The sequence below is a fragment of the Solea solea genome, chromosome 4 (assembly GCF_958295425.1).
Source record: "Solea solea chromosome 4, fSolSol10.1, whole genome shotgun sequence".
Classification (NCBI taxonomy): Eukaryota; Metazoa; Chordata; class Actinopteri; order Pleuronectiformes; family Soleidae; genus Solea; species Solea solea.
Window position 1 is genome coordinate 1,278,371 of NC_081137.1, and position 22,628 is coordinate 1,300,998.

Here is a 22,628-nt window from a genome sequence, read left to right on the forward strand (position 1 = left end):
CATCAGCGCACGCACACACACACACACACACACACACAGCTGCACTTTGCTTCACCGTCTGTCTCACAAGCTCCTCCCTCTCTGTCTCAGACCGAATCGCCCAGAACAGGAAGACGATCGTGTGCCCGATGATCGACGTCATCGACCACGACAACTTCGGCTACGAGACGCAGGCGGGGAACGCCATGCGCGGAGCGTTCGACTGGGAGATGTTCTACAAGCGCATCCCCATCCCCGCCGAGCTGCAGAACGACGACCCCAGTGAACCCTTCGAGTGAGTGCTCGTCCTTTTTCCCTCCTGATTATGTCATCGTGGCCACGAGTGCGTAAGTCTGTGTCAAAATCGGCGTCGTTCTTTTTCCTCGACGGTCATCTTCTCTGACACGAGGAGAAGAATCAACTTCCTGTTTTCCAGAGTGACGTGATTGTCATTTGCAAACAGAAATCACCTGTGACACTCAGATTAAAACATATTCGTATTGTTATAGGTTGTGGACCCTGCAGATGTAATTAATACCATGGGGGTCATTGAATGCATCTCATAGCTGCTGTCGACCCCACGTTATTCTCACTTTTTTTATGATTGGATTTGTTTTTCTTCTTCTTTGTTCAAGTGGAATATTGAGAGAAAGAAAAATACTACTATACTACGTTCTGCACACGAGTGAACCACGGACCAGTCATGCAGGGAGAGCAGCATCACTGTATGATATTAGCTCCCCTGGTAGAACGACTGATAGCTTCTGACCGCAGTGACCTTCGTGCGCACGCCGCGGCACACGGAGACGTAACCTTTAAGTAATGGAGGGCAGAATAAATCAACTGTTCACCGAAGACGGTCTCCGCTATTAAGGCCAAATCACTCTGCATGTGATGCCAGGCACTCCATTTGCGAGCGTCCGGGGATTCGGTTTGACAACATGTCTCTGCGTTTGGATGCCAAAGGGCCGTTTAAGGTGAGAGGAGGGGAGGTACAGTGAGGGATCATCGAGAGAGAGAGGGAGAGGAGGCTGAAGAAGAAACGAGCTGCTGAACAGCCCGAATCAATCCTCATTTGGTGAATTAGTCTGCTCTTCTTGGCCAATGAAATGACCTTCATCAGTGCAAATCTAATTTGAGTGGCAAAGATTTTCATTTTCATCCTGATTGACATTGCTGCAGTGCGGGACGCGGCGCGGCGGAGTGGCGGAATCCATCTCTGAGGTGTGCGCGTGTGTGTGTGTGTAATTTTATCTCATGCTGCTGTCACTGTCTCTTTTGTCAGCTTCATCACCTCTCTCCCTCTCTCTCCCTCTCTCTCCCTCTCTCTCTCTGTCATCCTCCCTTTGGCTCTCGATGTTTCATTGAGCCGTGAGCTCAGGCCTGAACTCCGTCTCTTCCCAAGGTCAGTGGACGAAAGAAGGGACGATTTCAAATTAAATGCAAACAGTGAGTCGGAATATTCATGGACCGTTGACTTCAGGATGAGTTGAAACGGACATTCTGAGAGATTTCAGCTCCTTTGCTGTGAGTTGTTGCTAAAACAAACACAATACTTGCCTTTTTTCGTTTTTCTTGTCTCACAAATTAAATCATCTGCCGGGTCAGCAAGTCGTTCCTTAGCAGCAAAACAAAGTAGTTGCTTAGCAACAGGGGAGCAGCAGCAGCAGCAGCAGCAGCAGCAGCAGCAGAGTGACTGGTGACTTTGGGTCAGCAGCACAACACACTTGTGTGTGGTGTAGCCTCAGGTTGTGTCCCCCCGATGGTGCAGCGGTTCCCCGAGCTCGCGGTTCGGTTGGCTTTGTGGTTTTTGGGTCACGGTTTTGGGTTTTTGCACATTATTTTGTTTTGTACAAAAGCAACATTATTAAAACAGTCGCATCTGTACATTCTGTCTTCAGTGGCTTTCCTTGAACTCGGTATGAAACTGAAACTCGGCTTAAATCTCCTTAAATCTTTCCCAGTGTCTCAGATTGAGATGCTGCCTCAGTTTGTTACCTCTTCTGTTTTTTAATAAAACCCTGTTGTTCTGCTGTGACGATGATTCATGTCCACATATCCAGTACAAGCCCGGAGTCAGAAAAAACAATTATTATTATTTGAGTTGTATCCTGGAGTAATAATATCAGGCACCAAGTCTGAAGTTTAAAGTAAAGTAAAGTGGTGCGTGTGATCGTGAACCTGCCTCTGGCCGCTCTCCTGCTGAGTTTAAGTGCTTAAGTCAGGGTTAAATGATCCTGTTGTTCACTCGCTTCAGTCTGAGATGTCGGTGTCGTGTGTCCCGAAGGCCAAGATATTCAATTCCACGACGCGACGCGACTCCAGGGAGGGTCAGGTGTGTTCGTGTGTTTGTGTTTGTGTGTGTTTCCCCTCCGGCAAACATGAAGCAACAGTCTCCACCCCACACAAACCACAGCGTCTGCACTCTGTCACAACAAACCACAGTCGTGTGGTTCCCTGCAGCCACTGGAGTTAATTCTTTTGTCACCTGATGAAACTTTTCGTTCTGTTACTTCACTCTGTGTGTGTGTGTGTGTGTGTGTGTGTGAGATTATTTCCTGCAGCACACAATAATCTCCAGTCATGGGCAACTAACTGCTCCAACACTGTTTTACCCAAAAGTCACTCAGTGTGTCCAGAGTGCTGTTTACCCATTTTTTGTCGATACACGTGACATGACAGTTGCCAAAGGTTTCTATTTTTGTGATATATATTTATACATTTTACACAAAATAATACTAACTCTTAGAACCTTAAGGACAAAAATGTACCCATTGAAACCCTGAAAAAAAGAATGATGCATTCATTCTGAGGATGAAAATACTGAAAATGTAATATTTTGTTTACCTTTTAATAATTGAAAGAAAAACATCAATATGTGAACTAATGTAATGCAGTTGTTGGTAACTAGTTACATATCCCAGGTTATGTTATCCCTCCAAAGGTAATTTCATAATTTGCATAATTGTTGGGGTTTTTTCTGTTTAAACGTTGTGAAAAAAAAGACTAGAAAGTGATGATTTTTCACGATCGAGGTTGATTTTGCTTAAGAAATATTAATCCGTTGATACATTGGGTTGAGTAGCAGTTTATTGAATGGTTAAAGGTTTGATAACTAAAGCTCATTCTTTAGGGGGTTAACTACCAATGTCAAGCAGCAGCAACTTCCTGCCAATGTTTCCCTCATTTGTGTCGACCGTGAGAGGAGGAATCGTGAAAGAAACGCGTGGAATGTCGCCACAACTGGAACAACTTCCACACTTTAGCATCATGCTGCCATGGTTTTTTTAAATGCTCTCCTGTCATGGCTCTGATTCATCTGTGCAAGAACACCACCAAATGATTGGTTCTTCTTGGCTGATATTTGCTGAAAATCAACTCGACTGACTTCAAACTGGGTAAAAAAAAGAATCACTTTGGAATTGTACAGTTCATGCCCAGCGTTAGTGCTCTAAAAGCACTCCTGCCGCAGCAGCAGTCTAATGAAGCTGTAGCTGTCTGATGGTCTTGTTGGGGAGACTGGTGTATTAAGCAGGTTGTTCCAGACATCTCTCTCTCTCTCTCTCTCCCTGGCAACGCTTTACAGCTCCTCCGTTGGGATCCTGATTCATTCCCAGACCAGATGGGAAATAGAATTCCTCCACTGAGTTCCAGCTCTCTGCCCCGGGGTCTTTTCCCAGTTGGGCGTGTCTGGGAAAACTGCCAGTGGAAAGGACCCAGGAGGCGTCCTAATCAGATGCCGCAACCACCACCTCGACTGGCTCGTTTGGACACACAGGAGCGGCGGCAGCAGCAGCAGCAGCAGCTTTTCTCCAGGCTCCCTCTCCATATCTGAACTCTTCACCCTGTCTCTGAGCCTCTGGTTTTTTACTATCAGAAGGAGTGATATAAAATCCACCTTGGCTGCAGAACAGTGATTTGATGAAATGCCTGAAAAACACCATTTTACTGCCCTTGTTCTGCACTTCTTCATTTGCCGATAAGTTAAACCAACCACAGTTTTTGAGTGTTATCGTCTGACAGTCATATCCAGACTCTGCAAGTCTGGTGGAGTACATGTTTTTACAACACCACCATAAACATCCGTCCGTCGCTCTGTCAGACAGTCGTCTCCTCTTCCTCGCTTCCTCTGAACGGTTTTCGCGGCTTCTTTTTCAAAATAGCGATAACACGGCGTTCCTCTTGTCGCCGGTACCTGGCTAGGGTTTCTCGCAAGACCTCCTGATTCTGAGGACATTGTGTGTCTAATTGTGTGTCTAATGTGTCTCGCAGGTCTCCAGTGATGGCAGGCGGACTGTTTGCTGTGGACAGGAAGTGGTTCTGGGAACTGGGAGGCTACGACACGGGCCTGGAGATCTGGGGAGGAGAGCAGTACGAGATCTCGTTCAAGGTAAAATCTACAGTTAACCTACAAAAGTGTCTCTCTCTCTCTCAGAGTCCACTGATGGTGTCATAAAAGGTCTTTCTTTAGTGTGCAGTGAAGTCTGGATTAAACTATTCATTCACACATATCTTTATGTTCATCGTCATTGCAGTGACTCTGGTGTCATCACTCTGCTTTTCTAGTTTTGTTTGCACCACAGATCTTGTTGTTTATGTTTTTATCGTGATTTTACGGTGAATTATGTTCACATTTTCCTCCGGAGTTCATTTCCTAAAGGTCGACTGGAATTGGATTTTTAAAAAATGGGTTAAAGTTTGAAGCATTTAAAAACCAAAAAGAAGCTGATTATTCAAAAAATATATGAGAAAACAATTATGTGAGTCAGTGTCTTGATAATTCAAGAACATTTGCTCGAACAATATTCATAACAAAAGGTAAAAAATAAAAACTGCACAACCTTTTATCAAGGTTACCCCATATCTCCAATGAATACCTTATTTGCAGTACATCTCTTACCACAAGGGGGCAGCAGCATTACACATTGCCCTTGTAGTGATATTTAAAAAAAAAAATTGATGTCTGTTCCCATATGTTGATACAGCCACTGTGTGAAAAGAATACTAACACTTAGAACCTTAAGGACAATAATGTCCCCATTGAAAACAGTGTAAGCAAAAAAAATGCTTTCATTCTGAGGTTCTAGCCTCAGATTTATAGTTGTTGTTTTGACATAGATGTAATTTTCCTTTTGAACCATTTATGTTGAAGCCTGAACTGAAAACCCAGATAAAATGGAATGAATTGAAATTAAAGTGGACCAGATGTGCATTTGCAGAAGTAAACTCAACACGATGATTGTATTTTATAATAATAACGAATGAAAGTTACATTTATTGCCAAGCTGTTACCGGAAACCTGGTTTGTGTGAAGTGTGACGACTTCCTGTCACTGACAGTTGTGGAACACTGAAAATGACATTCAAAAAACGTGTATTTATTTAGCTGTTTTTATTGCTGCTCTTATTTTGAAAGCCAGGTGGAAAGGAAGTGGTGGCTATGTACGATTGGCTGAGCGACTTTTGTGTCACTGTTTTCATCTCTTTTGTTTTTCGCCGCACAGTAAAGGTGAACGTTAACGCTCAAAGATAACTCAAGAATAACTTCTACTAAAGATAACATAATACATAAAATAACGTAATTTGTTGTGACAGGACGTCGTCACACAGAACAAATGAAATGATGACAGTTTCACTGAATATCGCTGCACGGTTTTCCTGGCTCTCGGCGATGACTCGCGTGCCTCTCCTCCAGCTGTGGTGTTTACCCAGCGCTCTTTAGCTAAACAGATTCTCAGAGACTCTTTGAGGAAATGAGACGAGATTCCTGTTGCAGCCGCAGCTCTTGTCTGTGTGATCTTGAGCCTCGCTTGCTCTGCTGCGTCCCGAAGACTCTCCACATTAATCATCCTCAGAAATCCATATTAGATTATGCTTTTGTCTGCTGGTTCAGCATGAATTATTCTGTAGCGTGGCCATAAGTGCGTGTGACATGGCCGGCATGTTAAGAACCTGCTGCCTCTGTCAATGAGCTCTGGACAGAAGCAGCAAAGCCGTCACAATAATTGAATTCTGCCTTGAATGAGTCGGGACTTTTAACGTCCGACTCAATTAAGCACAAAAGCCGATACTGCGGTCGTCGGATGTGACCGGACAAAAGGCCGCGGCTCCATTTCTGACTCGGAGCGTTTCACCGGAGTGGAAGTTGACAGCAGTGGTAGCTTTTGTTGTTTGTTGAGATTGAAGAATGCAAAACAAAAAAATATCAAATTGGCCGTCAGAATCGTTTTGAGCCTGCGTTGGCTTTGATACGGGGATCGCAGCATTTCATGCTTCTGTGTTTATGTCGGTCACAGTTTCGGGAATGCATCTCTCTCTCTCATCGAGATTTGTCTTGTGATTTGGGTCACAATAGTTTGCCATCTTTAAAAAGTGGGTCCCCTTCATAGAAAGTGAGGTAAACAGTGAATTTATGTGTCAAATAATTCCCTGTGAAGTGTGTTTTGCTTCTGGAAAGGTGACGATTTAAAATGTAGAAAATCTACTTGCAAATGTGGAAAATACTCCATTTTTCCATTTTCCACCTGTTTTTTACCTTTTAAACAAACTGTCATCTTGGTTCAAATTCAAATGTTTCAGACTGAAATCTTTGTTATTTTTTCTCTGCCCTGACTCTTTGTCCTGTGAGTGCAAACACTTCACACATCTTCAAGAAGTATTTTCAATAAATTCAATTCAGAAATGCGTTATTGTTATTTTGGTTAAAGTCCACCACCGCCGCACTCTCGCAGCTCCGCTGTGTTCTTCACCTCGTTATCACCAGCGGCTCTTTATCACTGGAACACAGCCTGAAAACATCTGCGGGGTGTTTTTGTTGCTTCACCGGAGAAAGAAAAGCAAATGTATATATAGTCGCACTTGTGTGTGTATTTATGACACACACACACACACACACTGAACTGAGCGACTGTAGCTCGCTGTAAAAGCATCAGTCGACCTCAAAAGCTCCACAGGGAACTTTTTGAGTTTTCACGGCCTGAGATATTTCTCTTTGTCCGTGTTCCACACATCGACAGACCATAATAACAGGATTCTCTCTGGCCTCTTAACATGACTTAACATCAGTGGTTCTCAAACTTTTTAGTATCACCTGAGAAAATCCTGAACTCTCCCGGTAACACCGTGATCGCCAATGTTGAAATACAGTGGCGTAAATGGAGATTCATCCTCTCATCATCCTCCTCTTCCTCACATAATACTTCACACACTGGTGTAGCGATGGAGCGAGAGGTCTGGTCTGGTCTGGAGGTCAGGTCTGATATTGGCTTAGCACCCGGACCCGTGTGTTGCTCAAGGGCTGAACAGCGGAGGCAAAATTCCACCGAATTTCCCGAAACTTGGTGGGAAGATGTTTTAGACCGAGACGGACAAAAAAGTCGACCGTGACCACGGCCTCAACTCAACAGGAGTCTCAAGTATTCAAGAATTTCTGATTTTCCTCCAGAGGAAGCTCGCGTACCACTGGTGGTACACGCACCACAGTTTTGTCAGCTGTGTGAAACTGCTGTGACGTGGTACACACACCACATAAGTTGTTACGAGCACTTATGAGTGTAATAACATGTCAGACTTCTGTGGAGACTTCTGACTCCACTGTTTTTTGTTCATTCATTTGTTAAAAAATCTAAATTATTTTAGATTTTTAACCCAGATTTTTTATAATTGGAATATTTAATAGTTTCCAAAAACATAGAGTATTTGACTATTCGCTTGATTAACAAAATTTACAATGAAAAAATTTACAGTGGACTTTATGCGCGTTTGCAGAAGTGTTGAGATTTACGAGGTGTCTTGAATGCATCTTGAAGCTGCTCCTCCAAGCTTTAGACCGTGCAAAAGTGATTAAATTTACCAGGATCTGTGAATGCATCTCGTTAGAATGAACGCCCGCATTACTTTCGCTCGCTAGAGTTTAGAATACTCGACGAACGATGCCGTCAAATATACGAATATCATTTGTAGGACGTTGACTTTGAGTGATATCGAGGTCAGACAGTGATTCCACTGCAGCTGTGGTCACGGCGCTCATGTTTGGAGGTGAGCAGATTAAAGAAGTCGTGTGTTTTCGAGGTGAGTGATAAGACTTTCAATTTCATGTGACTGCCGCTGACTCCAGCTCTTGATCCCCCTGCAGCCCCACGCTCCTGTTATTATTAAACTCAAGTGTTTCAATGCAGGGATGAAGAGGATGAAGAGGAGGGGGAGGCAGCAGGTCGTTCATCCTCAACAGTGAGATGTGGAAAAAGGTGGATTTAATCTGTTATTTCCCCAGATTCTGTCTGTCCATGCCGGTGCGGTGCAGCAGACCTGACAGGGAGTAATTGAATAGAAAACAGCCGCCAGCTGATGTCCACTCTGGAGAATCAGGAGGGAGGAATGATGCAGAATAGACAAACACACACACACTGACCACATCTCTGCACGTCAACACGTTTCACCAGTCACAGTCTGTGTGGAGCAAAAGTAGAAACACGGTGGAGGGAAGGAAACCAAGACATGAGGGATTTTGGGGATTGTGGACGACGGTGTGGTGAGGTTAGAACTTCTTCTTCAAGTCTAGCATGTTTGTATTGAACATTATCCACTGCGGATTAGATTAGATTAGACTTTATTGATCCCACATTATGGTAATGTCACTTGTGACAGCGGTACAGAGGGGTCAGAGGTCGACGTGTAACAAAAATGGAAAAGTCAAAGTAGAATAAGCAAATTATGTTTGAAAAGAGAACATAAACATGACAGTTTGCATTTAGGTTTCAAAAGGTATCTTGCTCAGAGGCCCCCCAACCCCCAGTCTGTGTGGGCGGAGCCTGCTGCTTGGCTAGTAGGAACACAAAATCAGAAAAATCAGAAAAATCATCTCGTCTGCTCAGGCCCTAAAAATACTGTCTATACGACATAATTACAGATATAATTTGATTCCAAGTCTTTATTAAACACCAGCTACTGGATCAGCTATTTGCGCAGGATTAGTGTTACTCTGGGATTGGTTTTGTTGTTGTTTTTAGTTTCTTTTCTCTGCCTCTTTTTCCGGGTCATAAAGGAGAATGGAGGCTGCCCTTGGTCGTGTGTTGGGTGCAGGGTTAACTTGGTACTTGTCTGAAGTCCATCAAAGGACCAAAACCAAGGACTATTATGAGCCAACAGTTTGTGTGGTGTGGAGAGAACTGGGAACTGGCCGGGTGCCCCAGGAACTGGAGTAGGAGACATGAACCATCCTCTACCTCTGAGGGAGAGCAGAGAGTTGGGTTCCAAAGGTTCCAAGTTGGGGGCAGCGAGTGCTCCACCGCCAAATCCTTCAACCCTGGGAACCTCAAGCCTTGACAACACACCCGGGGGTAACGTCAGTAAATTTGAGTAATATCACTGCGAGGGGCGTTCTTCAATTTGCCCAATCCCCAAAATCTGAATGTCTTTGGACTGTGGGAGGAAACCGGAGAACCCGGAGAAAACCTACGCAGAAAGGTCGCGTTCTGACCAGGGTCTTCTTGTGAAAGTAGAACATTTGGTGATTAGTGCTGTAAGAAGCAGGTCGGAAAAATGATGAGTCATGATCCGTGACAGTGCATTGTAACTAAAGCTACGCTGCAACAGAAAGTTTAAAGCACCTGAAGAACCTGGAGGAGGAAATCATGAATTCATAGCGTTTTTTACAACCATCTGACCTTGTGTCTTGCGATTGTTCTGAACAAGAACAATCTTTCGACTCCCTTTAGACTTAGAAAATACAGACTCCTCTTCCCCTGAGTAGCATAACAAATCCAATTCCAAGTCTTTATCATTTAGCTAAGCCTGATTGACTGGTGTGTTCCCTTTGATGTCACTCACCCTCTCTGCTCCCTGTGCAGTCGAGAAAGTCTCCAACTTTAGAGCACTTTCTGTGGAACTGTTTCAAAGTGATTTTCTGACTCTTAGAGAGAGAGAACTCTAAAATGTAAAGGGTTCATTCAGGTTGTTCACAAGGTAAAGTCTACAATATCTTAAGAATGTGTTTGCTACTTAAACTCACCTTTGTCAGCCTTTTTTGCAAAAGAGAACGGAACTTTAAGAACCGCTCACTCTCCCACACCAAACTCCATTCAGAAAATCAGCATTTTTAGCTCACAGGGACACAGGAGCTGCTGGTCTACTGCTGCCTCGTGTGGCGAGTTTGTGACACTGAGGTAAATCTGAACAAGGGTTTCAAAATGCCGAAAATGACAAAATAAATATTTGAACTCACTAATGGAGGCAGCAGTGGATCAACGACTCCTGTGTGCTGTGATGTTAAAATCCCTGATTTTCTCTATGGGCTTTGGTGTGGGAGAGTGAGTGACTCTGCGATAAAGCAGCAATCATTTTCCCCACATATCACGGACTCAAGCAGGTGTTTTGTGAAGTGGCTAAAGTGTCAGTGCCCCGTACAACCATGCTTCAAGGAATCTGTGGTTCTCAAACAGTGGTACGTGTACACCAGTGGTACGCAAGCTTCCTCTGGTGGTACTTGTGTGGAATACAGCTGCCTCAGGTTTCAGCCGTTCATGACTCATCGCGCCTCGCCATCTTTTCATCTGCCCACCGTCATCTTGTTCTCCATCGTCTTCCCACTCTGTAAATCTGAACGTTGATCAGCTGACCGACACCTCCGCTGCGTCTTTATAGCTGCGTTCTCTGAGGGGCTGAAGTTGCCCAGGATGATTTCTGAATCTGCACCAGTGTCTCTGTGAAATATGTGGATAATATCTGAGCAGAAGCAAAAATGTCCTAACTGTGCTGAACATTTTCAGGTTTGAACCGAGTTTCTATGTTGAAAAATGGTTCACAAACCAAAAAACTATCTATATCATTATCATTATTATTATTATTATTATTATTATTATTATTATTATTATTATTATTATTTTTATGGGGACCGCAATTTTTCCGGAAAATGACCACACCCAGTTTTCATGTCTGAAAATGTCTTATGAGACACTTCTCATCCTCTCATTCTCTCATCCTCTCATCCTCTCATCGTCTCTCTGTGTGTCTGCAGGTGTGGATGTGTGGTGGACGCATGGAGGACATCCCTTGCTCCAGGGTGGGACACATCTACAGGAAGTATGTCCCCTACAAAGTTCCCGGAGGCGTCAGTCTGGCCAGGGTGAGTCATGATTGAAATGACTTTAAAGGGTTAATTTGTCCTTTTAAAATAAGCTGAGATGTTTTGAGTCTTTGTTCCACGCTCGTCTTTCTGCTCACCTGTCCCACACGTGTCTCTTTCGTCCTCCCTCGTTTGTCTCCCTGCTGTGTCCACTGGTTCAGGGTTGTTTTGGTCATTATTTTAGGTTTTCTAGTTTTTGAGTTTTCATTGAATTACATTATTTATTTTTTTTGGTCACAATTTACCACTTTTCATGCGTTTTGCTCCCATGTCGATAAAAACCCGACTAATTAATGACATTGACGTTATTTTTTCATTTAAATAAAAACCAGTTCAGCTCCTTCAACGTGAATATTTGACGTTTTCTCTGCTCGTCTTATTCTATAACGAGAAAAGCGCTGGTTTGTGATGAAGAGGTTTCACCGTTTAAAAAAAAATAAATAAACAATCAACCAATGAAGAAAATAAAAATCAGATTACATGATAATTAAAATAATTATTATTAATTGCAGACTTGATTGAATACTTCCAATTTCCCGTCACATAACTTTTGAGCAGTTTCTGTGGAAATCTTTCGACTCTTGGAGAGAGAGAAAAATGTAAATATAAAGGGTTCATTCAGGTTGTTTGTTATATTCATATATATATATATACATATATATGTATATGTATATATACATATGTATAACTATTACGGAGGAGGACAAGGGCCAAATGTAGAAAGAAATTGGAAAACAGGCTGACGTCTGAGATTAAAGTCAGTATTCAGAATTTTGTCTGAGAATTCTGGATTATCAAGATATGATATTGAATTTCTAATCACAAAACCCCCGGGGCATTTTGAGTTTGAGGCCTCAGGTCTTAACGTGTTTTTTAAGAAACAAAAATAAAACAACTCTGTTTTCTGCAAACACTGAACCCGTGGAAATGTAAAATGAGTTTGTAAACGGTGTGAAATGAACCTGAAAGTTATTGTTTAAATAACACGGCGACAAAGAAGCAGCGCGTGTGTGTGTGTGCGTGTGTGTGTGTGTGTGTGTGTGTGTGAGAGAGAGAGTGTGTGTGTGTGTGTGAAAACATTTCTCCACACGCCGCCTGTAGCTGAACACTCTTCATTAATGCATGACTCGGCGTCCACTCGACACCTGGCTCGTTTTTTTTTGGCTGGGCTGAATTTGTAATTAAACCTCTTGGCCTCTGTTTTTGTCCCCGCGCTCTGACCATTAGACCTGGACTGAGGCTGCGCTGAATGTTAATATCAAACAGGCAGCAGGATTAACTCTGAGACTCTGAGACTCTGAGATTCTGAGACTCTGAAATTCTGAGACGCTGAGACTCTGAGACTGAGACGCTGAGACTCTGAAATTCTGAGACGCTGAGACGCTGAGACTCTGAGACTCTGAGACTGAGACTCTGAGACTCTGAGATTCTGAGACTGACACTCTCACACTCTGAGACTCTGACACTCTGACACTCTGAGACTCTGAGACTCTGAGACTCTGAGAGTGAGACTCTGAAACTGTGACTCTGAGATTCTGAGACTCTGAGACTCTGAGACTGAGACGCTGAGATTCTGAGACACTGAGACTCTGAGACGCTGAGATTCTGAGACTCTGAGACTGAGACTCTGAGACTGAGACTCTGAGACTGAGACTCTGAGACTGAGACTCTGAGACGCTGAGATTCTGAGACTCTGAGACTGAGACTCTGAGACTGAGACTCTGAGACTGAGACTGAGACTCTGAGACTGAGACTCTGAGACTGAGACTCTGAAACTGAGACTCTGAGATTCTGAGACTCTGAGACGCTGAAACTCTGAGACTGACACTCAGAGACTCTGAGATTCTGAGACTCTGACACTCTGACACTCTCACACTCTGAGACTCTGAGACTCTGAGACTCTTAGAGTGAGACTCTGAAACTGTGACTCTGAGATTCTGAGACTCTGAGACTGAGACTCTGAGACTCTGAGACGCTGAGATTCTGAGACTCTGAGACTGAGACTCTGAGACGCTGAGATTCTGAGACTCTGAGACTGAGACTCTGAGACGCTGAGACTCTGAGACTCTGAGACTGAGACTCTGAGATTCTGAGACGCTGAAACTCTGAGACTGACACTCAGAGACTCTGAGATTCTGAGATTCTGAGACTCTGACACTCTGACACTCTCACACTCTGAGACTCTGAGACTCTGAGACTCTTAGAGTGAGACTCTGAAACTGTGACTCTGAGATTCTGAGACTCTGAGACGCTGAGATTCTGAGACTCTGAGACGCTGAGATTCTGAGACTCTGAGACTGAGACTCTGAGACGCTGAGATTCTGAGACTCTGAGACTGAGACTCTGAGACTCTGAGACGCTGAGATTCTGAGACTCTGAGACGCTGAGATTCTGAGACTCTGAGACTCTGAGACTCTGAGACTCAGAGACTCTGAGACTCCTCGTCTGTCTAATGCGTCCTGTCACTTCAGTTTACCTTAAATCATGTTAATGAGCAGGTTCTTCTGTCACAACAGTGACGACAACGCCATAAATACGCATTAAAACTTAGATCATGTGACGTCCTGTGTTTGTTACCTTTTCTTGTCAGGACCAGTCGTCCTCATGGAGACCAAAACCTGGTCCTAATGAGGCAGAACCTCATGGGAACTGGTCAAGTTTAGGACTAAGATTTGAATTACGTTTATAGTTAAGGTTCAGGTTAGACATTAAATGGTTAAGTTAAGGTAAGGTAAGGTCAGGTAAGGTAAGTTAAGGCTGCTGAAATGAATGAATGGATGTCAATGCAGTGTGACATTTTGTGTGGACCTCACAACTTTAAAGGGCTTTTTCAGGGTTAAGGATTAGAATTGGGTTTAGGTTAAGGGTTAAGGCTAGGCACTTAGATGTGACGGTTAAGGGAATTTCCTCTGGCAAAGACGTGTCCTCACGAAGATATAAAAACAAGTTTTTATCTGTGTGTTTGGGGACATTTTGTCTGGTCCTCCCTTCTTTAAAGTGCTTTTTGGGGTTAAGACCTGGCTTAAGGGTTCAGGTCAGGCTCTTAGTTGTAATGTTAAGGTTAAGGTCAGGGGCTAGATAATGTATTATATGGAGGATGTGTCCTCACTAAGAGATTAAAAGTTTGTATGTGTGTGGGCTTGTATTTATATCTTTGTGAGGTCCAAAAAAATGGAAAATCCTATCTTTGTGGGGACATTTTGTCTGTTCCTCACTTCTTTAAAGCACTTAATAGGGAATGTATTATGTCTATGATGTGTCCTCTGTAAGGTGTGTGCGTGTGTGTGTGTGTGTGTGTGTGTGTGTGTGTGTGTGTGTGTGTGCGTGTGAGATCACCCTGGGGTCCAGTCACCATGGAGGGAGATAGAACCACTGAACTCAGCTTCACCTGCAGTTTGAGTTTAGCTGCAGGCAGAGAGCGATGCTACAGGAGTGTGTGTCTGGAGGGTTATTTCCCTCAGAGGGCATCAGCAGCAGCATCATCAGCAGCAGCAGCAGCAGGAGCAGCAGCAGCAGGAGGAGGATTTGTATCTGTTCTCTCCTGTGAGGCTCATCGAACCCTGTATCCTCATTCATTCCACCCTCCGCTCCCACACGACTGTTCTGTATCTGTATTTCCAGACACGTGTCTGCACCTCAGAGACTCACAGGAAGTGTGTGTGTGTGTGTGTGTGTGTGTTCTCGTTTTCTTTTACTCTTACATCTCAAAGACTTAAGGTGGATGGACTTCCCATCGCTCCAGTGTAAATCTTTGATGTTTAGCAGTGGTTTGAGCTTAAAGAACCAGCAGTGGACGCTCGCATCACTCATCTGTTTTCCCTGTTTTTTTTTAAAAATTCCACTCAGGCAAATTTCTTTATGAAATTAGAAGCTTTCATAATGATTGATGCAGCACGGTGAAAGCATATGGATGCTACTTTCTGTATGCATTAAAGCCACTAAATGCATAATTTAGCGGCCTAAACGCTCACTAAATAATGTAGCACGGCTCCGCGTCCATAATTTTTTTGCGTTATTAATTCCAGGCTGCCCTCGTTAAGTCTCCCGCGGAAGCATCTTGTGCCGAATTATGGATGCACTGCGAGACGTTTAAAAGCCAACTGGACAGTTATGTGACGCGCTAATGAAAATGCTGGCGACGTGATATGAGCACTGGGATAAAGAGACGCATTTATTTATTTGTTTTTATCGTAGCCACAGTTTTAGCACAACAATCAAACGTGATATTCTACCATAAACAAAAAACGTAGACTTTGTTTAAGTGCATGTTTGTGAGCAGGGGGCGCTAAACTCACAGTAGCTACTGTGGCATCAGTGTTTAATGTTAGCAGCTACATTAGCCAAACAAGTTGTTTTTGGTGTTTAATGTTAGTCAAACAAGTTGTTATTGGTGTTTAATGTTAGCCAAACATGTTGTTATTGGTGTTTAAAGTTAGCAGCTACTTTAGCCAAACAAGTTGTGTTTGGTGTTTAATGTTAGCCAAACAAGTTGTTATTGGTGTTTAATGTTAGCAAAACATGTTGTTATTGGTGTTTAAAGTTAGCAGCTACGTTAGCCAAACAAGTTGTTTGTGGTGTTTAACGTGAGCAGCTACTTTAGCCAAACAGGTTGTGTTTAACGTTAGCAGCCACTTTAGCCACACTTGGTGTTGTTGGTGTTTGACATTAGCAGCAAATGTAGCCAGACACAATGGCATCAGACGTTGACGTTAGCAGTTACTTTAGCCAAACAAGGTTTTTATTGGTGTTTGATATTAGCAGGTAATGTATTCAGATGTGAGCTGTTTGATTTTAGCATCTACTGCAGCCACCACACATTGGGGCATTGGCCTTTGACATTAGCTGCTACTTTAGCCAAACATAGTGTTATTGGTGTTTAATGTTAGCAGCCACTGTTTTTAGATGTTGCGACATTAGCTGTATGGTGTTAGCATCTACTGTAGCTCTATGATGCGTCATCAGCATCAGCAACATTAGCAGCTATTGTAGCCACACAATGGCATCTGGTTTGACATTAGCCGCTTCTGTTTTCAGATGTTTTCAGATGATGTTAGCAGCTAGTTAGCTAGTTAGCGGCTACTTTAGCCATACGAGTTGTTATGGCTGACATTAGTAAACAAGTTGTTATTGGTGTTGTACGTTAGCAGCTACTGTACGTCATAATAAGAAAAATAAAGGAGGGACATCTGACCCAGAAAAAAAGAAAATCATATTTGTTGAAGCACAAAATGGGCTCCTGTTCCACTGTGATCTCACACACAGGAACTATATAGGCCACACGAACAGGTGAATTATACAGTATGAAGACAGAAGGGTGGTGTCAGGATATTCCTGTCCCGGGGAACATTGTGAAGAGGACACGCTTTTTCATCTCACCTTTATCTGAAAGTTGAAACAATCTGTCTCTTATGTGCGACTGACACACTTTCTTAAAGAAGTGCTTCTCACACTGTGAAGAAAATCAGACCTGGACATTAAATATTATTGTATTATACTTTTCAGATGTTAAGCTGTTGCTGAAACCGGTTTAATCTTTGATTATAAAGTGTCTTTTTTTACCCCAATTTCCAAAAACTGTGTCATATACAGTTAAATCTATAAAGTATTGACATTTAAATCAATACCTTAACTGCTCTAAGTCTTTACTAATGATTTCTTTTTGTCTATTTTTTTAATTAATGAGTTGTTTGCATAATAGTTTTTCAACATCCTGAAATAAATAGAATAGAATAGACTATATTATCATTGCAAAACACAGCTCACTTTAAGATGCTCAACAATAGTGAAATAAAAAATATGAGATAAAGAACATATAGTCGGACTAAGTCAGTTAAAACTGTGCAATGTCAGTGGAAATAAATAGTTTTGAAATCACAAAAAGTCGTTGATTATTAATAATCTAATCTAGTTTAATCTAAAATGTAGATCAGTGGGTTTAAACGGGAAATGAGCCTCATTTTATTGTGATTTGATGATAGTTTCGACGTTTCTCTCTCCTCACAGAGGCCGCCCCCTGTTAAGCAGCAGATAATTGAGTTCAGCGTCGTGTCTGCTTTCATGATCTGAGACAACTCTTTCTCCGCTTTTTCATCAGCCGCCTCTCGGGGAATGATGACAGATCGGCGCGCGATGACTGCGGTCGCCGTCGTTTCTGCTTTGATCACTTTTGTCGAGTCGGATCAGATCAGACGCGGCGGCGGGAAGTGGGAAACGACAGACAGTTTTGTCTGTTTTAGTCGCGAAGACTCCGTCGGCAAACTCATCGTTTCAGACTTTCAGACAAGTCTACATTTTTAAAGTAACATGACAAACGTCGCCAGGACTAAGTTCTCAGAGAGAGCGGAACATGGTTTGAAAAGCAGATGACACAAAGTTGGAAATCTGAGTTCAGGGGACTGTTTTTCTCTGATTTCAGAACCTGAAGCGCGTGGCCGAGGTGTGGATGGACGAGTACGCCGAGTACATCTACCAGCGGCGACCCGAGTACCGCCACCTGTCGGCGGGAGACGTCGCCACGCAGAAGGAGCTGAGGAACCGGCTCAACTGCAAGAACTTCAAGTGGTTCATGAGCGAGGTGGCCTGGGACCTGCCCAAGCACTACCCGCCGGTGGAGCCCCCTGCTGCCGCGTGGGGGGAGGTACAGTCTTTACACAACTTTAAAACAAAGAAAAAAAATATATATATATATTATTGATGTTATTTGTTCGTGTTGCAGATCCGTAACCTGGGCAGCGACATGTGTTTGGAGAGTAAACACTTTGTGTCCGGGACGCCCATCCGTCTGGAGAACTGCGTGAAGGGGCGAGGGGAGGTCAGCTGGAGCCATGGACAGGTGAGCCGCAACATAATAAAGGAATAGTTCACTTTTTACTCAGCTCTTCTGCACCAAAGTCCATAGAGAAAATCTGCATTTTAAGCTCACAGAGACACAGGAGCTGCTGGTGTGCTGCTGGTCTGCTGCTGCCTCGTGTGGTCACTTTATGTCACTGAGGTGAATCCAGCAAAGGATTTCAAATGCCAAATTAAAGAAAATAAGACATTTGAACTTAGTGATGGAGGCAGCAGTGGATCAACAACTCATATGTTAAAATCAGTGATTTTCTCTATGGGGTTTGGTGTGGGAGAGTGAGTGGTTTACAACTTTGAATTTTAGCCCCTTAACAATAAATGAATTAAATCAAATTAACATCAGTTTAAGTCTACGATATCTATGTCACATGTTCAACAGGAAACTAAAGTTTGGAAAACACTCACTCTCCCACACCAAAGCCCATAGAGAAAATCAGTGATTTTAACTTCCGTCTTGTTTTGAAGACTCTGTTCGCTGTGTTTCGATTGTAAAACTAAAGATTCATCTTCATATTGTTCAGCGGTGTCCTTTTGTCTGGAATGTAGGAAAAATCACTTGTATTGACAGAAATTAGTGGCGTTTATTATCCACACGTCTCCACTGACCTGTGATGTTTGGATGCACTTTCACACACACAGAAACATCCACAGCTCCGGTTAATGGCTTGATGTTTTTATATCAGCAGCGGAGCCAAAATAACACTGAGTCAATAACAGGTGGAAAGGCCACAGAGGCGGCAGTGCTAATAAAATTTTGCTTTTTTCTCAAAAAACCTTGACTTTTATTCTCTGTCTCTCATAACTTCAAGAAAAGAAGCAGATATGAAAGGGCTTTAAATGTGTTTATATCCAGAGAGAGTGCAGAGTCTGAGGGGAGGAAGCGAGGAAGTGTGAAGACGACGTTTTCATCTCTACATGACGTTAAAGTGAACATGTTCTCCTTCCCCGCAGGTGTTCACGTTCGGCTGGAGGGAGGACGTCCGGGTGGGCGACCCCATGCACACCAAGAAGGTCTGCTTCGACGCCATCTCCCACAACAGTCCCGTCACTCTCTACGACTGTCACGGCATGAAGGGCAACCAGCTGTGGCGCTACAGAAAAGTACGAGCGCTGAGAGCTGAGCGGGAATTCACTGAAGAAGAATGTGACAGAGATTCTGCAAAACGTCACGTTTGAAACTAAATTAGTGACGTAATATTATCGTTAACGTATTAAACGTATATACAGAGGCGAAAAGAACGTGCTATATAAAGTGTCTTATATCCTTTTTTATCTTCATTTTCACCAAAAATTTTATCTTCATTTTTATCTTCATTTTCACCAATTTTCCATTTCAAAATTTGGAATTTTTAATGAAAAACTGTCGATTGTGCGACTTCTGCACAATCATCACGACTCCGGGATAAAATGAATCCTAACTTTGACTCAACAACACGTAAGAATGTGTACTATTCACCTGCGTGTGAGCACTAAGGGTTCAGATTAACCCTAAAACAAACAAAAATAAAAGTTTAGAACAGTAGATCAGTTAAAAATCCCTTTCAACACAAGAAATCTGTGCCTAGACAGGTTGTGGTGAAAGGACATTTTTATAAGCAGCAGCAGAGATTGTTGATAAAAATTAGACTGACATCAACTTTAATTATAGCATAATAATAATAATAGTGATGATATGTATGATAACAACAATGATAATAATAAACTGGATCTGGATCCTGCAGCCTGCAAGATGAGGACACGAGTCAGAAGTGTTTAATGTAGAATTCCTCACGTTCCCGTGTCTCTTCCTCCTCCAGGACAAGAGCCTGTTCCACCCGGTCAGTAACAGCTGCGTGGACACGAACGCCAGCGAGCGGCGAGTCTTCATGAACACGTGCGACGCGTCGTCCCCGAGTCAGCAGTGGCAGTTTGAGAGGACCAACGGCACCGTGCTGGAGAACTTCAACCGCGCCTCCGTGTGAGGCCGCCCGGCGTCTGAGAGCCGCTGAACTGATGCTGCTGGGAAAACAAGGATCTTCACATCGCCTCTGCTTTCCCCTTTTTTCTCTCTTTTTTTTTTAAGTGACAGCTGCTTCTCTTTGGGAACGCTCGCTCGGTATCTGTCGCGTCCGTCTCTGCGTCCCTGCTGATCTGCTTCATCCCGCACGTCCGCCTCCATCTTCCCCGCACCGCTGCACCTTTGCCCACCTCCTCCTCTGTTGTCCCGTCTCAAATCACCCCATGTCTGTGCAGCTCTGACAACCTCCCCAGAGATGGTACAGGAGGAGGAAGAGGAGGAGGGGGCCAAGTCATCCTGACACCTGGGTGCAGCCAAGCAGAACCACTCTGAAAATCACCAGGTGAATTGATTCTCCTCTTCAGCCCAGATCCAACCATCTGCTCCTCATCCTTCACCCTCGCCTGTGCCGCGCTCTCGGGGGCAGTCGCTGCGCTGCGAGTGCAGCAGCTGGAAGACGACGGAGAGAGAACCCAGACAACTCCTCGCTGTTTTTATCCATGAACTCTGCTCGACTTTGTTGTTTATTTATTATTTGGTTCCTCGTACGGATTCACGTGGAATCCACCGGCACAGAATCTGACCCAAAACTGAGCCGCTTGTCCCACGTGTAGAAGTGTAGAATCTCAGAAGAAGGTTCGCAATCTTCGCAAAGGATTTTTGGCCGAAGGACTTTGCTTTTCACAACGTTAGCTTCATTTGCACGGTTCCCACGGGTCCTTGGAATTCTTTAATGTCTTCAAGGCCCTTGAAAGTGTTTGCGAATCACCCTAAGCAGACGCGATGGTCATTGAAAGTGTTTGAATTCTGTGCCAGAAAGAAGTTAAGTCTCCCTTGTTTATTACTCACGGTGTTGTGGAGACTGTCCTCTGTCCTCTGTCTGTCTCGTCGCCAGTGGACGCGAGATTCCGCGCAGAGCCACGAGCGAGTAAAGTTAAAAACGACGTGAAGCCTGGGAGATCTCTGTCTCACCAAAGAAAATTTTAAAAACACCGATGTTGACCAAGATCCTGAGGACAATCAGTAAAAGTGGAGCTTCAAGGACCAGGAAATTGGTCCTGGAAAGTCCTTGAGTTTGATCTAATTTGTGGGAGAACCCTGTTTTTCTTCTTCACCGGTTCGTCACAGGACTGCTGTTTTTTTTCCCCCTAATCCTAATCTCCCTCCACCTGCTCGGCCAGCGCTCGGAGTTCACTCACGTCACTGAGCGGGCGACGCAAGCCGACGCCCACCCCGCGGCTTCATGACCCCGCAAGGTCAGCTGACTCACCACAGAGCCGCGTGATTGGCCGACAGGAGGAGACACGAACTCTGGGACTGAGGCTTTAAAAAAAGAAAAAAGAAAAATAGAAGCATAAAGCACTTGTGTAGCGAGAAACTTGAATGAAATCTTAGTGCCTTGTTGGAAGAGAACTGGAGGAAGTGTGTGTTTTTGTGTGTGTGTGTGTGTGTGTGTGCGTCCAGACAAGCGTAGGGAACAATTCACTCGATTCCAGAAGTGATTTTTCTAATAAAAACAAAAAAACTGGGATCTTTTTCCGACTGAAAACCTTCTCCCGAGTTTCATCGTGACCTGAAGTGGACTCTGGTGCGGGACCTTGAACGCACCACAGACTACACACACACGTGTGTGAGTGACTGCTGGCTGTGATTTGAGCTAAAGAGACGTTTGTTTTCCGTCACGTTTCTTGAAAAATGTTGTTTTTTGAATCTTTCTCCATTTTTCTCTCCACAGTCTTTTTGTTATGTTTTGTTTTGCGTTTGTTTTTTGTTGTTTTTTAACGGGAAAGTAGTCATAGAGTTAAGAGAATCAACTATCGCCTATCGCCCGATGTAGCTGAGATTGGCACAGCACCCCCCGCGACCCTCTGGTGGAGGATAAAGCGGTAGATGATGACTGACTGACTGACCTTCATGTTTAGTTTTAACCTCGTGATTCAGATTGTGATTTTTGTTTTCATCCACTCATTCCAGTTTTCGTAGATTAATTTTTGGTAATTTGGGCTGAAACTGATGTTTGTTTCCATCATGACTTTAACAGATGAGTTGTTTGTTTTGTTTTTTTAAAATAATCCTGAAAGAGCAAAGAAACCAGGAAATATTGACTTTTATGAAGCTGAAAATTGTAGAAAAAACGTTGCTAGAAACTCGTAATCACTTCAAACTCAACAACTTCTAATCTGTGCACTAAATAATCCCACACACGTCAGTTTAGACCTTGTAAAAGATTTAAATCTACTAACTACAGTACCCTTCTAAAAGCCCTTTTTTCAGTTGTAACGTAAAAAGGTACGGAAGAGAAATGAAGGCCACATGGGATTCTGAAAGATTAGAATTCCTTTTTTTTTCCTCAGAAATCTGAATTTATTTGTTCTAATAATTCTGATATTTCAGTCAAATTCCTGACTTTTTTCTAAGAAATTTGATTTATAATTGAGGGGGAGAAAAACAGAATAAAATAACTTTTTTTTTTCAAAATGTTGTTTCCCCAAAAAAATCAACATGTGGTCCTAATCCTCTTCCATAAAAAGAACCTTGAAAGAAATATTTTTAAAAAAATAAGAAACTTTTAGGTTGTAGTTGCTCACTCAACGATTTCTAATCTATGCACTAAATAATCCCACAGACGTCCGTTCAAACAGGATTTTAAAGTAAAAGATTTGTAAAAGAATTAAATCCATCA

The 22,628-nt window shown here is 43.2% G+C and overlaps 1 protein-coding gene across 1 annotated transcript in view; it reads left to right on the forward strand.

Annotated features, from left to right (window-relative positions):
• LOC131457970 (polypeptide N-acetylgalactosaminyltransferase 10-like) overlaps positions 1-20,493 on the forward strand; it is a 70,243-nt gene extending 49,750 nt beyond the window's left edge. The window contains exons 6-12 of the mRNA XM_058626530.1: positions 91-274; positions 4,252-4,369; positions 10,993-11,100; positions 17,516-17,737; positions 17,816-17,932; positions 18,901-19,050; positions 19,746-20,493. Coding sequence (XP_058482513.1) covers positions 91-274; positions 4,252-4,369; positions 10,993-11,100; positions 17,516-17,737; positions 17,816-17,932; positions 18,901-19,050; positions 19,746-19,910 — 1,064 coding nt within the window. The 3' untranslated portion in view covers positions 19,911-20,493. The remainder of the gene's footprint in view (positions 1-90; positions 275-4,251; positions 4,370-10,992; positions 11,101-17,515; positions 17,738-17,815; positions 17,933-18,900; positions 19,051-19,745) is intronic.
• The last annotated feature ends 2,135 nt before the right edge of the window (positions 20,494-22,628 follow it).